The sequence below is a fragment of the Acipenser ruthenus genome, chromosome 4 (genome assembly GCF_902713425.1).
Source record: "Acipenser ruthenus chromosome 4, fAciRut3.2 maternal haplotype, whole genome shotgun sequence".
NCBI classification, from domain to species: domain Eukaryota; kingdom Metazoa; phylum Chordata; class Actinopteri; order Acipenseriformes; family Acipenseridae; genus Acipenser; species Acipenser ruthenus.
The window spans coordinates 66,621,022-66,638,205 of record NC_081192.1 but is presented as its reverse complement, the minus strand read 5'-3'; the positions used below and the strand labels follow the sequence as shown (position 1 = coordinate 66,638,205).

Here is a 17,184-nt window from a genome sequence, read left to right as displayed (position 1 = left end):
AGTACAAAACAGTATATCTACAGACAATATCTAACTGTGCAAACTTAACATCCTAGTTGCTATTTGGCCATCTTTTCCAAACACAATTAATTATTTCTCATGATGAAATGAATAAATCCATGCTAAGAACATTACTACTGTACATGCTACCATTTGCCATTACAATGCAGTGTTGCAAAGAGATTTTTTTGTTGTTGTTGTTTTACAGTTTTAAGTGTTGTACTTGTACATGTATGGTTTAAAGTACAAGTAAGTTTTTGTCGCATGCTGATAGTGGACTAGAGTATAAAACTACACCTTCCAACAGTGATGCTTTATATTAGCTTGACAGTAAACGGAGAGCTTCTTACGTGGCATATTTTATGTTATTCATTGATTTTAAAATACTATAATGAAATACCTGATCGATTATGTGGATCACCTCCATGCCTGTTAATACCAGCTACACCATTGGAACCTCCTGAAGAGTGAGGGGAGTAGTTGAAATTGCCAGAGTTTGAAGGAGAGGATGGGCTTCTGACAATACTCGGAAACTTAATTGGCCTGGCCACAACACGACTGACAGAAGTCTGCAATAAAAAAGTGTTTTTAATTACATAATTGTTAAGGTCCAAGTATTAGTATAAGGTTTGGTTTGAAGAATATAAAGAATATAAAGAATTAAAAGGGACAATAACAAAAGTTTTAAAAAATGTAGATATATGTATTTATGAGGTTAGAAAGTTCTCTCTGCACATTCTCTCCAGTTTTAGAGTTTATAGGACCAATTATAAGCTTACATAGACTAGGGTTTGTGAACTATGCATCAGCTGCAGAGTTACTTACAATTACGTCTCACCCGAAAGATGGAGCACAAGGAGGTTAAGTGACTTGCTCAGGGTTAGTGACTGAGGTGGGATTTGAACCGGGGACCTCCTGGTTACAAGCCCATTTCTTTAACCACTGGACCACATAGCCTCCTAATTGTCCCTTATAACGCCTTGTGACAGCTGTCACAGTGAAAAGGTATCACCCCTATTGTGCCTTAATGCTTCATTAATCTATTTGCTCTCCTGCACAATCTTCACCTGGTTATTCCTTTGAAGAAACAGCTAAACTGAAACCCAAAAGGGAAAAGGCAGACACAAGATAATCTAAGGGTCACAATAGGGTTTCAGAATCCATGTTTTTTAGCCAACACCTGTTTATAACCAACATGTTACAAACTGACATTTACATTCATGCTAAACCAAAACGTGATTTTTTGAGAAGTTGTGCAAGCATCCTCCTCACCTGCTTTGTAAGTAGGGGAGACCGGGGCAAGTTGAAAACAATTTTGGAAAACACTGCATATACGACAAATGATGTCTACAGCACCAAAAAACTTTGCACCATACATAACTTTGGTTTGTGCTTGTTTTACAAACAACGATTGACAGTCAAAGTTAAACAAATGTGTTAAATATAAATTTAAAAAAAAATTAGCAAGTGTCTCGACTTACCCCATGCACAGGGCAAGTTGAGACACAGTGTAGAATAAACATGAAATGGGCAACATGATTCCATTTAAAACACATTTATTAAGGGACAATGCAGAAAACAATTTTCAATATATTATAATGCCTGTTATAAAATATAACTTAACAAGTGTGCAATAAAAATAAATTAACAAGAAAAGAAACATTTATGAAGCCAGCTGATTCCAAACATTTAAATTTTCTAATTACTGTTTAAAAATCATAGTCGTAATTTTTCAGGTGTGGTAAAAATTCATTAATTTAATGAAAGACAAGTAAAATACTAACAAAAACAACAACACCACAGGAAAAGATTAGGCTACTGTTGAGGATATTAATGATGAACTAATTAATGAAGTACCAATTAATTTCTGTATAAAACTTTTCTGGAGTCAGTCACATTAGCTTTAACCTGAGTGAAATAAAACTGCTATTATTATAGGTTACAGTAAGCATAGTAATTATACACAAAACACATTTTAAAAACAATTCAATGGACAAGACATACTATGGAATCATGTGTGAGTGCCCTTCATAGTAAAAGCATACAAATAATAATAATTAAAAAAGTATTTAACTTTAATATTTATTATTATCAGTAGTATTTAATTTTACAGGGTAAGTTGACACGTCTCACCTTACCCCACTAACAATGTCTCAACTTACCCATGATACCCCTCCCCCATAATTGTAGTTATTTTTGTTGGCCAAAAAAAAACTATGAAGGCAAAAAACAGACTTTACCTTTTTATAAACAAATGACACTGTACAGAAACACAGCAGTTCACTTAGTATGTGCTTTATTTCTTTGGCTAGGAGTCAAAATATCCAATTCCTCAAAAATTACCTCAGGGTGTGAAAAACAATAAAACTTTGACAACTTGAAATGACAAGCCTTGAGAGCTTCCACACACAGGGGATGGGTTAATCACATGGCTAAGCTACTACAACTGTTGTCAAGAAAGAATGGCATCATGTGACAGGAAGTTATGGGTGGTGTCTCAACTAGCCCCGGTCTCCCCTACCATTAATGCTATCAAATTACAGCTACCGGTAATCACGTTTCTGGTCATTAGCCAGAGGTACGTACACGCACATGCACACGCGGACACACACACACATTGTTATATTCCCCTGACATATTAAAAAGCATGCTGACCCAAATAGTATTGCGTAATATTTATATTAAAGTATCTCCTCCTCTTTATCCAAGAATGTTTTTTTAATAAACTAATTGTTTATTAATTAAAATAGGCTTGTTCTTTGGAGCTGTTATTTTTCAATAATACAGGCAATAAATCATCCACCTAATTATACACAGCAGGACTGAGCCTGTGAGTTTCATTCATGTCCTCACATAACTCTTATGTCTATACTGTACTAAGTGATGCATCATTCAATCCTATTAATAACACACCTGAATCCCATTAATAACAACACACTTAAAAAAACCCTGCTTACTATGTCAGAGTTTCCGCTGCTGTTGAAGTTGCCTTTACCAGGTCTCTGTGGCATGGAGAGCCTTGTTTGTTCGCTCTTGCCTTCTTTGTTGATCCGCGACCGGTCAGAGTCCCACAGCTCGAAGTTTGAGAGAGGAAGGAATGGAGGAATCACAGCTTTCAGCTTGTCGTTGGGGAGACGGGTAGAGGGAGCACCATTTCTGAGCTGGGAGCAGTAATGAGATAGCACTTTTACCACAAAATATACTGACATTATTATATATCTTGGTTTTGATGAAACTAAGTCTGCGTATTTCTTATGAGAAGCTATAATACTTTTTGTGGGTGAGCTACTTTTTCATGTTGGTGGGTTTGTACAATACCAACAAAACTTAAGGAGAGTTGTATGTTGGTGTTTAGTAACATACCAACACCACACATTATTTGTTATACACAATTTGGTGATTCAATGCAAACCAATATCCTCTCCTACCTCAACGTGTAGCTTAATTCAGGTTTTTTTTTGTTTTTGTTTCTCATGTGGAGACATACCATGGTTGTTATTAGGGTATCATCCTTCTCTGTGCTAGTACTGCCAAGTCCTGAAAAAAGAAAGAAAATAATTAAACACAATGGGCTAAAGCCATAATATTCTGTTGTTTTTGAAAATCCATCCCTCGGCCTTCTCAATTTCAGATTATCATATTGTCAGTTGTCATGCAAGGCCATGTACTGCATACTTGCTAACTCCACAGGATTATCCTGGGTACCACATTTTCTTGTGTCCGACATCAGAAGCAAAACACATGCTCAACACACACTGCTTCAAGATGGATCTTGCTAACAAATACTGTCACTAACATTTACTGTAGATGTATTACTATACTAGATACTCAATTTATAACTTGTTGATGCAATTGTATTTGTTGGTTTTAACTTTAGTGGAGCAAGACTTTTAAAAAGGTCAAGTACCATAATTAAATGACTTGTAAAAACAATGTAGAGCAGACACTTTCAACACAATTTAAATCCAAACTTTTTGAAGAAAGTACTAGATGAATCTTTTAAACTGCTAGTGAACACACATTTTAACCTTGTAGTGTTATAATGACTAAACACACTACAATTACTTGTCCAGAAAACAATGAAAAAATATATATTGTTGCCATTATCAATAGTGCCCTCCTGCTTTAAAAAAGTAAAGTAATACAGTACACCCTCACTATAACGCCCTTCATTATAACGAACCTGGCCGCTGGACCCCAAATAAAAAAAAAAAAGAAGATAATATTGTAACGTATGCGAGGTCTGTTAAGTGCAAGAACGCTTGGAGTAGGATGGGCTGTGCTTCACATCGGTCGAACAGCCTATGGACGACAGACATGGATCACAGGTGCTGCTGGTGATTGGCCGAAGAGTGGAATGAGGCGGGACTAACTGGGGCTAAAGACCAGTGACAGGGGGAGTGTTTGTTGTTGTGAAGCAGAGAGAAGCAAATAAACAGAGACAGAATAGTTCCACCCTGAGATTCCTTTTAAAAATTAATTTGTTTTAGCAGTTTTAGGTCGTGGCCCACAGCGACCTGTTAATTGTTAGTTAACAATTGGCAGATTGTCTTAGATCATTTATTAGTGTAATAAATATCAAGTTTGGCCCTGAATCGACTGAAGTCTCATTCTTATAGCGTTAAGGATTTTTGTTACAATACACACACACTGTCAACAAACCGGTCTGTAACCACGGGATGCCACCTCCCCAGTGGAGTCAACTTTTTGGTTTTAATAAGAAGCGTGTGCTGTGTAACTGCCTCCGAAACAAAAATCATTTTATGTTGCAAAAAAGCTGGAAACTATAATGATTGTTTGAAAAAGTAATAACACAGGCATATCTCTGTCATGAATATAGGTTGTCAAAAAGCACTCTGTTTTTTGGCTTGTTCAGCAACCATGCGGCAAAGCAAAATTTATTAAAGAAAACAAAAACGAGCAAAAAAAACTTGAGGATCTAAATTAACTTTTCACGTCAAACTTTTCTTGTCGGGTTGATTTTGAATAAAAGCTCAGTTTGGGATTCTTGCATGTTGGATTAAGATTTGGTGCACTTTGAAACGATTCATGTCAGATTGATTTTGAATAAAAGTTTAGCTTCAATTCGGGATTTTTGCCTGTTGCACTGCGTTTTAATTATTTAACGAATTGGATAAAGCAAAGGCAGAATACTGCATACATGAAACGAACATGCATACTTTTATTCACAATTCTACTTTTATTCACAATATCATCTTGATAACATACTCCAACAGTTTGTCGTTCATTTTGATTGTCCTTTCGCTATAACAAACCCCTTGATATTACGAACAAAAGGCTTGGACCCCAACAGGTTTGTTATAGCGAGGGTGTACTGTAATATAAAAAGTAACAATAGTATTTTGTTTTTTGCCTACCGCTATCTTTGCTTTTCACTGCCCAGGCTGTAGTCATGTCCGCAGTTCCCAAGATAGGAGGCAGCACTATCGATCCATTGTTCCCACTGTTCTTCTGGTCTGCCTTCATTGTAGAATCCAGGGACACATCAGTATCATCTGGAAACGGTGCCAGACGACTAGTGGAGAAGCCGTGCCTCAGTGTCCTAGTCAGTTTGAGCTTCCGGAACCTATTGGACATTCTGTTCCACCAGGACTGCAGAATCAGATCAAGTTAGAGCTTAGGGCATGATCAACTAAATTAAAGCCACTGGAAGATGCTACCTAGATTGGTAATGTACAGGCAGTTACTATAATGGGAAAAGCATGACATTATTTCATCTTACATATTTTACTGCTTTTATAAAGCCATTCCATCAGTCAAGAGACACAAACTAGGACCCACTACTAAGGTATATGCATTATTTAGTGGGAAACAAAATAGAGGGTAAAGAAGGGGTCACCACCTTATGCACACGTCTGAGTCCTCAAAACAACCTCAGTTGCTTTTTACACAACAAGTTTGTTTTTTCTTTGACAAAAGAAATGCAGATTGCTGTTTGGTGTAGAATTTGATACATCTCCACAAATTGCTTCTTACCTTCAGCCCCCCTTTATCATCCGGAGGCACAGGGATGTTTAAAGACAGCCTCCTTTTTGAGCGTGGTAGTGATGACTTGGACTTCTGTTTGTCCTTATCTTTGTCTACTTGCATGCACACAGAGGCCAGCAACCTCACAAGTTCTGTATCTATTTTAACAAAAAACAACAAATCAATTGTGAAAATACTTCAATTAAACAATGAATATCATACTTACAATAACATATGGTTTATTCTGTATGCTAAATAGTACAAAAATGTACAAGCATTCTGGTCTATTACAATCAACAATTAATAAATCTAAAATCACCCTCTTATGCAGCAAATCACAACTCAACTGCTGCCATTTTATTTGAAAAAATGTTGCACAACTCTCGCTAGAGATCTCGCTAAGATGAAACAAATAATATTTAAATTAGTATATTGCGGCTCTCTTCATTAACATATTTTTTCTTAGTAAATACGACAAAATATGCACTTTGCGAATTGTTGTAACCAAAATGAAAATTGCAGTATGTTTGCGCTGCGACTGGCTCATCTTAGTACATCTACCCCTAAGTTTAAATTAGTAGTAAAGTAAAAAAAAAAAAAAAAAAATGACCGAGTATATGTAACAAGACTTAAAACAAGCCATATCCTTGTTTAACAAATTCTAGTGTATTACATTTTGGTTAGCCGCGTCTAAAATTTAGAAAAGACCTAATGTGTTGTTACAACTGTTTAAATAACGTACCTATAATTTTTCTTTTCATTGTTAACATCCTGACAACTTTTTACACGTAACTTCAAAGTTTATTTCAAAGTTCTTTTCAAAATGACCACTCTAGTGCACTGATAGTGTAAGGATTATGGCCCACACTGTCAAACAGGTAACACAGCAATAACAATCCATGATGTGGTACAGAACAGAAAAGCCACAGCACTTGTTATGTTTTTAAAAAAGTCATCGCTTTTCCTGCAGTGATTTAGAGGACACACCCCAGTGCACTAGAGCGGCCATTTTGAAACACTTAAAAGTTCTAAGTGTAAAAGGTTGTCAGGATGTTAACAATGAAAAGAAATGACAGGTACGTTATTTTAACTGTAGCAACACGTAGGGACATGTAACACTATATTTTTCAGCATTCTGCTACTTACTTTTTAAGCGCATGCAGAGATAAACAGACTTTATGAATAAGCGACTAAAAAGAACCACTTTCACGCATCAAAGAGATGCTAAGATGCTTATGAAACCCTAAATGTTTTTTTTTTTTTTTTTTTTAAATAAGGCAATCATATAATGAATATAGGTTCCACTAAAACTAATTATTAAAATATACTGTTGGATTTTGTTTAAGTTAATTACACTGTTTTTTGAACAGTAGCATATTATTCTTTGTAGGCTTGGTACACAGTAATACCACAAGGTAAAACTAAGTCAAGCAGGTAAACATCCCAGCTAATGACTTCTTTAGTCTGTTAAGCCCTGAACATAAAGTTATCTACAAGAAATCAGCAATGGGCAGCAGTGTGGAGTAGTGGTTAGGGCTCTGGACTCTTGAGTGGAGGGTTGTGGGTTAAATCCCAGGTGGGGGACATTGCTGCTGTAACCCTTGAGCAAGGTACTTTACCTAGATTGCTCCAGTAAAAAAAGGGCGTCTGCTAAGAAATAAATAATAATAAGAAGAAATCATGTACACATCTGAGACAACTAATCTAATTCTTCTTTCTAGGGGGAAAATGAACTTATCACAATATATGCACAGAAAAAATGTGACCACTTCTGCCATGGGATAATTCACTCAGCTCTGAATACAAATGTGCAGAGCTTTTTTTAAATTTCTCATTTACCTGGATCATTAAGCAGCATAACAAGATCAAATGCAGTATATCCATTTTTGGCCCGAAGATGAACATCAGCTCCTTGATTCAACAAATACTTAACAACATCCTTATTCCTAAAAAAAAGAGGGTTACAAATGTAATTAGAGGCTATTAGTGTAATTAAACCAAATACCAAAACCTGCTTACTCCTTGGTGCTGAAAATAAATATTTAAGCCATACAATACATCCAGCATTAAAATATCATTTTATCAAGAGTTTGAAAAGCTACACATCTTGATATCTTGTTGTTAAACACAAAATTTTACAGAAAGACTTCGGGCAAACAAGTCATTCTACATTTTTAATGACTTCCTAGTCAAAATGTTTGTCTTACAGTTTCGTTTTAATACTACTATACATCTTATGAGGGCTCTATTTTGAAGCAAAAGCAAATGTTCTATGAGGAGTAAAGTGAAATATTAAGCCTAGCCTATAACTTTTTAAAAATGTATAATCATTTCCGGAAAGTATGGAGTCTGTGCCTCGAAGATTTTGAACATTCTGCTGCCCTGCATAGCAACACCTGGATACTCAAAATAGCAACGCATTCTATTTATTTAGTTGAAGTTTCAATGAAAACAGGCCAGTTAAACAGTAAAGCATGGTTATTAACTCATTGTAAATGCTGTTTAAAATGGGCACGGTTTGTCTTACGGAAGAGTTTCATTGTAAAGAACATTAGAAACAGCAGAAAGGAGCATTTTCACACGGACACCTCTGTTGCTGATGGAATTTTCAGATCTGTCATGAATTTTGTCCAGTGAAGCCAAGTATTATAGTAACTTTGAAACGCCCTTATAAAGATTAAAGTTTTAATAACAATATTGTGGGAATTTTAAGCAATAGTCTTAATACCCTAATCTTTTATACCTTTTTAAAAAAAAAAACAGTGAGGGGTGCACCTGTGCAATGATTCCATAAATCTTACCCATTTTGTACGTCATTATCTACATAGGTTTCAAATGTGCAGTTTTTAAATAAACTTAATTTTAAATAAAAGTAATTTACTGGTGACATTACCATTGCTACTTGTTTTTTATATTTGATTAAACGTCTTATTATTTTATGGGTAATCCATATAAATGGAATAAAACTGCAGCGGCCTGAGGCAAAACAAAGCTTTATTTAACAGTCACCGTTCCAAGCAGGTTATCAGTCACATTTTACTACTACTAAAAATATTAATACCAATAATAATAATATGAACTTACGTCAAGTGACCCCTCCATGATACGAGTCGCTTGCACAGTTTGCGTTCAACTTTTTTTTTGGTTGTCTGGGCATTTAACAAAAAATCCCGAACAGCAGAGGGGTTTTGAGACATTTCTTTCAGTACAGCTTACGCTATACAATGCTTTGCTGTCGAGATGGCGAATGAAGAAATTAAAGGTTTGCCTCTGGATAACACCAGCTGGAGCGGGAGAGGGGCGGACGGTGCTCAGTTTTCGAAATTAAAATGATTTGTCTTATCGTATATTTTGTATGTTTCAAACTTATTATACCATAGCACTTCTCTTACACTGCCTTGTACACTAGATATTCAGTACATATTTTACTGAAGCACTAAAACCGTACTGCCCCAGTGCTTTGGATACTATACCCTGCTTCATACACGGCAGCAGCGCCATATAGAGTTGCTATGTATAATGATTTGGTAGCGGATTTTAATACAACAATTTTTGTTTACGTAATATGCATAATACAAATCAAAAGATTGAATTTTGCATGTGAGGGCATTTAATGTGTGATTTATAGTATTCATATGTTGTCAAACAGTTTCTGTTAACAGGAAAAAAAAAACAGTGTGTGAATGGGCATCTTACGAACCTTCGAAGGTTTAAAACAATCTTCGAATCCCTGGCTAGTGAATGAACCTTCAAATCTTCGAACACAGCCCTATATAGCAGACATGTATTTTCATTTTAAACCAGACATCTGGTACTACAATAAGTTCAATGTTTTTTGTCTTGCCTTTTAGATATTCAGTTACTACATTACTTCCTTGGCCATTTCACCCCATGTTATTGGCAGTCATTTGGGTAAGCAGTTGATTTGTTATTTGTTGAAATTGCCCAGGAAGTGCAAGATAGTCTTAAAGCAGGGCTTGCAAACAGATGTCTTTAACCCGGTGCAGTACTAGATATTATGTTTTAAAATGCAATTGCATAATTGGTAAAACATGTGTTTCTTTCAAAACTGCACAGTTGAGACCCATATAATGAATGGCTGTGCATGGCAGAAAAAAATATGGAACTATTGAATTAGCTGCAACTATTTTACTGGAGTACCCGTGATATGTAGCTTGCATCAGTGCTGTCCACCCATGAACACTGTCCTGCTTGTCAATGTCAGCATTTCCCTCCACAAGCAATTGAACAATATCCAGCTGCCCATTCACTGCAGCGATCATCAGGGGAGAGGCACCATCAGGATTAGCAATGTTCACTTGGCCAGGATCTTCATCTAATATCTCCTTAACTAACTGGCATTTTCCTGGAGAGCGAATACAACAATGAGACATAATTATTCAGTAAAGAATCGCATTATAAGAATTTGCATATAACGCATGAAAAAACTATTTTTGCACCTCTCAGCCACTGTACACGACCGTGATTTTAACTGTAAAAAAGCCCTGCCTCTCGTGCCACTTCACTTGATAGCTACCGTTTTCGCTTGTGGGAAAACGACTACCTATAAGTTATTCTGAGCAGACAGCACTGTAATGACTACTGCAGAATGTAGGGTCTAATTGCTGCATTTTTTCTCCAAAGTTCCCAGGGAGATATTACTAAGTGCCTTTATTAAATTTGAATGAATCAAAATATTTAGGCATTTACATTGTTTGTCATTAATTATTAATGAAAACATTAAATCTATTTAGAAATGTTCTAGTTCAGCTTGTGTTGAAAAGAAAAACATAAGGAACCTTAGGAACCAGTCTTCCAAATTCTGTGAAAAACTTTTGGTTTCAAGTCCCCACCACTGGTCATTAAACCCCTTGAAATTTGAATTTTTTGCTATTTGTAACAAGTCGGGCCGTATAGATGTTAATGAGATCTACAAGCATCAAGCAAAATATTATGGTATCCTGGGATTTTTGAAGTTGCATTTGTCATGCATTTGAGCATTGCTTATGGCCACTTTGGTGAGGTTAAAGTGCCACATAGTTATATCCAAACTGGCTATTTCTTCAATTGTGCATTCTCTGAGGCTTGATCTAATGGAAAAAGTAACTCCTAGCTTGGAGCTGAGGAGTTATGAACTTGCATATGGAACTTGGTTGTTATGATGAAACATTTGAAACTACCAAAAACTTACTTAGTTGGATTTTAAAAACCAAAAAGTGATAGTAAAGTTTTTTCTTTTTATAAGCTGTGGTGCCTACCTAGGGGGACAACTGATTGACTGACCAACCATTTGTGAAAAGGCCATTTGCTGCATTCTCATGCTAGCCAATCAGTCAATTTCAGGCACAACTGAACGTCTTTGGTTTAGGAGGTCTTCGATGACAGAGACAGGTGTATTTAAACAGTGCTGTAAACAGGGAAGACTTTATTTGATTTATTTTTTTAAGAAAAAACGTGAATTTAGTTTTTAAAACCCAACTAGGTAAGGTTTTGGTAGTTTCAAATGTGTCATCGTAACAAAGAAGTCCCATGCAAGTTCATAACCCCTCAGCTCCAAGCTAGTGCCAGTGGACGCACATACTGTTACTTTTTCCTCTAGATCAATCCTCAGAGAATGCAAAGTTAAAGAAATAGCCAGTTTGGATAGAACTATGTGGCACTTTAGCCTCACCAAAGTGGCCATAAGCAATGCTTGAATGCATGACAAATGCAACTTCAAAAGATCCCAGAATACCATAATATTATGCTTGATTATTTTATTATTTATTATGCATTTATTTAGCAGACGCCTTTATCCAAGGCGACTTACAGAGACTAGGGTGTGTGAACTATGCATCAGCTGCAGAGTCACTTACAATTACACCTCACCCGAAAGACGGAGCACAAGGAGGTTAAGTGACTTGCTCAGGGTCACACAATGAGTCAGTGGCTGAGGTGGGGTTTGAACCGGGGACCTCCTGGTTACAAGCACTTTTCTTTAACCACTGGACCACACAGCCTCCTATATGCTGATGCTTGTAGATCTCATCAACATCTTTGGGTGATTTTTTGGAGTCCCCCCACGCAAGTTATTACGGCCTAAACTTGGTACAAATAGCAAAAATTCAAATTTCAAGAGGGTTTAATGACCAGTGGTGGGACTTGAAACCAAATGTTTTTCACAGAATTTGGAAGACTGGACCTAAGGGTCTTACAGCAATGCTTACATTTTAATACCCACATCCCCTACAGGGTGAAGTTCGAATAAAACTTGTCAGTTACCCGTCGTCTTGCTCCTAGTATTTTTTTCTGAAAAGCCGTATTCATTACAAGTAGAACGAGGTGCTACACATGATGGTAGCATCTAAATTACACCCAGGGTGTTTTTCCTGGTCAAGGTCCCTTTCTCACTTTAGGTTGACCTTTGCAAGGTCACAGGTCGAAGGGGACATTTTAAAAGAAAATAATGGCTATTATTTCTGAACTCAGCATGTCAGAAAACCCACAGGTGAATTGTTCTAGGACAATCTGAGACGGATGGGCAACAAAATGTCCCTTTTCTGGTTGAGTTGGCGTGGAATGACCCACATGACAATATACTGAACTATTCCCAAATGACTGGAAACTGAATTTCACTGAAGAAGTTTGGGATTCTGGTTTCTACCAAATCGTTTGTAATGGCAAATAATCATGAGTCACCAACACAAAGGCAGCAGAGTTGTTATTTCACTGGTGGTGAATCAACTGAAATATATGTATCCCGAGAACCTTCTATGTAATCATAAACACAACAACCACAAACTATTTCAACTGGCATTCATACAAATTCTTAAGTGCTCATGGCTAAAAGTTAAAGACAAGCTAGTGGTCCTTAAGATTGAATATGCTTCCATATTCCCATCACCAGGTGAATTCATTCCACATTAGGGATAAAAACTCATTTTTAAAGGACAGATGAACTCTTTAGCTCAACAGTGTAAAATAAACATACAACAGTACAAAAATAAGGTAAATGCTGTGGGATTTACCAAGTTTCAGTGCATGAAAGACATCTGGCCTTCTCTTCTCTTCTCCTGAAATAGGCAATTAAATACAAAACAGTGTAACAACTTTTCATATCTATATCTACATTATTATATAGATACACACACACACACACACACACACACACACACACGGACACACAGCAGATGCTGCTTATTAACAACCTCTCTGTTCCCAGCAAAAAATTGTCATTAAGTGAAAGTTGCCAATAAGTGAAAAGCCTGTTTTCAAGTGTATTTATATGGAACAACGACATATACTGTTACAGTGTTAAAAAATTAACATGAGAAACTCAAATACGCAAACATAGAGCTATTTACTTCACGCGTGTGTAAAACAACAAAAAAGGGGAGTAGGCTTAAATTGTACTACACAACGATGTACTACAATTTTAAAATAAGAAATTGTCCAACGTTGTCTGCTTTTTACAATGTATCACCCCCGCTGTAAATCCATCTCAATTTTGCGTGCAGCTTCGTAGCCAGTTTCAAAGCCACGATTTTGCCTCAGTCTGCCAGAAATACGCAGTCAGTGCGTTATAAAAACTGCATGAAGTATGTGCATAAATCATGCAAGTGCGCTCTGTAGCACTGGCAACTAGTAATAAAGTTGTCAATAAGCGGTGTGCTGTTGCTAATAAAAGAATTCCATTAACATTAAAGTCTATGGGACGGGATTGGTTCCCGGGAAAATGTTGTTAATAACCAAAAGTTGTCTTTATCAGGGTTGCTAATAACAGGCATCACCTGTGTGGGTATGTGTGTGTGTATATATATCTTGTCTTAAAGGAATACTTCTGAAGGATATTATTCATGTTCAATAAAGTCAGCGTTGTGACTTTATTGAACATGAGGTGTTCTCACCCCACCATTGGAACGATCCCTAGTGGTGGTCATTTTTATACCGATTTCCTTTAAGAAATTCACCCTGCAAAGGCTTGCTCAGTGACCATCTTGAAGATAAAATATAGCAAACAAAACAGTCCTATTGTTCTTGGCTGTCATTCCCACTTAAACAACATAGGGTCATTTCCTCTGGGAAGTGACTGCTTTCTGGTTGCTATGCAACAGGTCAAGACACACTTCAAATACGCGAACCCTTTCCAAACAAAGTGCAAAGTCCTGTATTGACATCTTTTTTAATAACTCAACACAAATCCATCTGCATATTTTATAAATTTAAGACAGTAGAGGATGCATTAAATAAGGGGTAGGGTAAAACACATATCTCAAACTGGATGTAGGCCTACTGTTTTACAACAGATTTTCTAATCAAGGAAATACTATAGAATCTACATTTTGATCAATGACAGCTGAGGTTTACTGCCATATTGCTTGCTCTGTTACGAAATGAATGTATTTGTGAAAGGGATTGTTAACACCCAGCTGTCCATACTTCTTCAGCACATTAACACAACTGCATATTCACTCTGAATAAGATGATTCACTTGCACGTGAGACATTGCACGCATAATTCTACACCTAGATACAACACCGTAGAGCATCTTGAAAGCTTTTTGGGGCTTAACTTATTTGGACATTCAACCACTTGTTACTTAACAGATAGCTTTGGCAGTTAAATGTCAAGCATTTATGCTAAATTTAGAATTACTGTGCATATACTGTAGACTGGAGAGTATATTTCTCTGCAGTACATAAAATACAAGGATAGCTGCTAAACAAACAAATAAAGCCTAATTTATTTGTGCAGTCAGTTTAGTGATTTCCAAAATTAGACAATAATTAGACAGCATCTGGTTACTAAGGAATATTTACATGCAGCCAGCATTACTAAAAGCAGCTACAGAAACCTACTCATGTTTAAGAAGGCAGGCAGAGCTTTAGTAACATGGTATGAGATGGATTTGTGCTGTTGCAGCATAATACATGAATGACTCTATGTTCCAATCAGCTAAAACATTATAATTTGTAATAAATAAGATCTGCACCTTCCTCTTCCAAGTCAGTCTCTGTCACAATAGACAGGACAGCAGCTTTGACTGACTGACAGAGAGCCGATAGCAGGTCTGTGATCCAGAAGCACCTGTTACCAGCGCTCCATCAAAGTCTGTCATATCTCCTGACCTAAAAAAATGAGTAACCTATTGGCCAATTTTCTGCCTTCAAATGTCGGAATTACAGTACTTCTCATTTAGAAATCTACATGTAACCCTTTATAACAATTTAAACACCTAGCAAGTCAAATCAGTGCCATTGTTGGTCTACACACTACTAACAGTGTAGTCCAACCCAGTCTCCAAGAAAAACACTACCTGACTGTGGGCGGATGGTGGTTATGGCATCCAGATAATTCTTCATCTCCTTATGTTTACTGTTCATCGCAATCTCAAATGATGTTTTAGCCAGCACATTTTTGTGGTCTGGGTCTGCTCCTCGTTCCACTAGCTGATGTGCCACACTTACTTTCCCACTGAGTGTTGACAGCATAAGTGGGCTCCATCCTGTTGTTTTGATGCTGTAATTCGGCTCTGCACCCCACTCCAGTAACAACTTCACCAGGGCTTCATGCCCGTGCTGTGCTCCAGTCATCAGGGCAGTGATGTCTGGGAATTCTCCTTTGTTATTATTCCCCATGTTAACATCCAAATGATCGTAGTCGTCGACAAAGGCTCCACTTTCCATTAACAGTTTCGCAACACTGACGTGACCACCCCTTGATGCCATTGTTAGGACGCTGGCCCCGATTCTGTTTTTGGCATTTATTTCAGCACCATTTTCCAACAACATGTGGGCAACACTCAGATGGCCAAATCTAAATGTAAAGGGAAAAAATATAATTAACATACACCACATTCCTAACAATTCTACATATATTCAATAGCCAACAATGTATATTTTAAAACTTTTAAAGTTAAAAAGTTCGTATCTAAACGTGTAAGGCTATATCCTTCTGAACTGTTGCAAGTCACTGAAAATGTAGGAGGCAGTGATATCTATATTCAGTACAGAATATGCTTACGAAACAGTTTACATTACAGAACTGGAGATACACACCTTGCTGCTTGCATAAGCGGGGTCCAACCATAGTGATTCCGGCTGTCTACCGAAGCTCCTTTTCTTAGCAAGAACCGAACAACATTCTCGTGTCCACTAGCAGCAGCGAACTGGAGCGCTGTGTTACCCTCCTCATCTGTGCAATCAACCGGGACAAGCGAAGCTGACCTCGGGTTCGAGCTGTCTGCGTTGCACTCTGATCCCGCATCAGAACGGAGCCTTCCAGGTGTCGCGCTTTCAGCAACACCTGGTTCTAGGATTCGCCTGGCACTCTCGTAATCGCCCTCATCGCATGCTCGGAATAAAACCTGCACGTTTGCTGGAATTCCGAAATCCATTTCAAGTGGTTCGCAAGGTTAATGCTGGTGTTCTTTTCTGGAATCCTGAGAGTTCCTAAAACTGGTTTCCTGCAGCCCCTGATGTTTACCGCTGGTAGACGTTGAATAGACATTGCCTTTATTTACTCTCCAGCATGAATGGTGGTAGAACCTGATATGACAATGACTGAGACAAACAGGACAGAAATCGCAGCAGCTCCAAGTAGATTATTGACTCTTTTAGCGACTGATCTCTGGTAGTGATTTATTACGCAGTACTGATTTTACAAAAGGAGTTGACCAATAGCAAACGTCAGCCGTAGTGTCAACACAAAACGACGTCGAAACCAACAGAACTAGAAACCAATGGGATTGTGCAAATGTGTACAGCTAGCCAATCAGATAAGATAGAAAGTTACAAGAGAAACTCAGATATCCACTTTGTGAAAGCACTAGATTGGCGCTGTGAATTTACAAAGCAAGGGTTTTGACACACATACATCCGGATGATCGGGATTGCTTTTTGTTTTTGCTTTAAAAAAAAAAAAGAAACAAAGATATATCAAGACCGAAATAAATGCTAGGAAAAAAAAAATACTATGCATGTATTAGAAATAATAATAATAATAAAAAAGACATTTTGATAACATTGTTACCTTTGGGAATACATACAGATTACAAAATATTAACAATAACAGCTACTGGGACGAAGCAGGTCATTGAAATTGTATGTTGTGTCCCTTACGAAAAAAAATAGCATTCTTATAGGATGCTATAGGATTTGTTTGGTGTACGATATTAATATTCAAGTGTAGTATTATATGATCGTGCCTTAGTATTAT

The 17,184-nt window shown here is 37.1% G+C and overlaps 1 protein-coding gene across 2 annotated transcripts in view; it reads right to left on the bottom strand.

Annotated features, from left to right (window-relative positions):
* LOC117399240 (ankyrin repeat and SAM domain-containing protein 6-like) overlaps positions 1-16,653 on the bottom strand; it is a 29,926-nt gene extending 13,273 nt beyond the window's left edge. The window contains exons 1-10 of one of the 2 annotated variants that reach the window (XR_009328508.1): positions 16,026-16,653; positions 15,284-15,783; positions 12,996-13,040; positions 10,150-10,354; positions 7,828-7,934; positions 5,998-6,146; positions 5,379-5,613; positions 3,488-3,537; positions 2,958-3,161; positions 401-569 (exon numbers count right to left, since the gene is read on the bottom strand). Coding sequence is in view for 1 of the 2 variants with exons in the window: in XM_033998304.3 (XP_033854195.3) it covers positions 401-569; positions 2,958-3,161; positions 3,488-3,537; positions 5,379-5,613; positions 5,998-6,146; positions 7,828-7,934; positions 10,150-10,354; positions 12,996-13,040; positions 15,284-15,783; positions 16,026-16,363 (2,002 nt within the window). In the remaining variant the exon portion in view is untranslated. The remainder of the gene's footprint in view (positions 1-400; positions 570-2,957; positions 3,162-3,487; positions 3,538-5,378; positions 5,614-5,997; positions 6,147-7,827; positions 7,935-10,149; positions 10,355-12,995; positions 13,041-15,283; positions 15,784-16,025) is intronic. The other variant, XM_033998304.3, reaches the window with a different exon arrangement.
* Between the last annotated feature and the right edge of the window lie 531 nt (positions 16,654-17,184).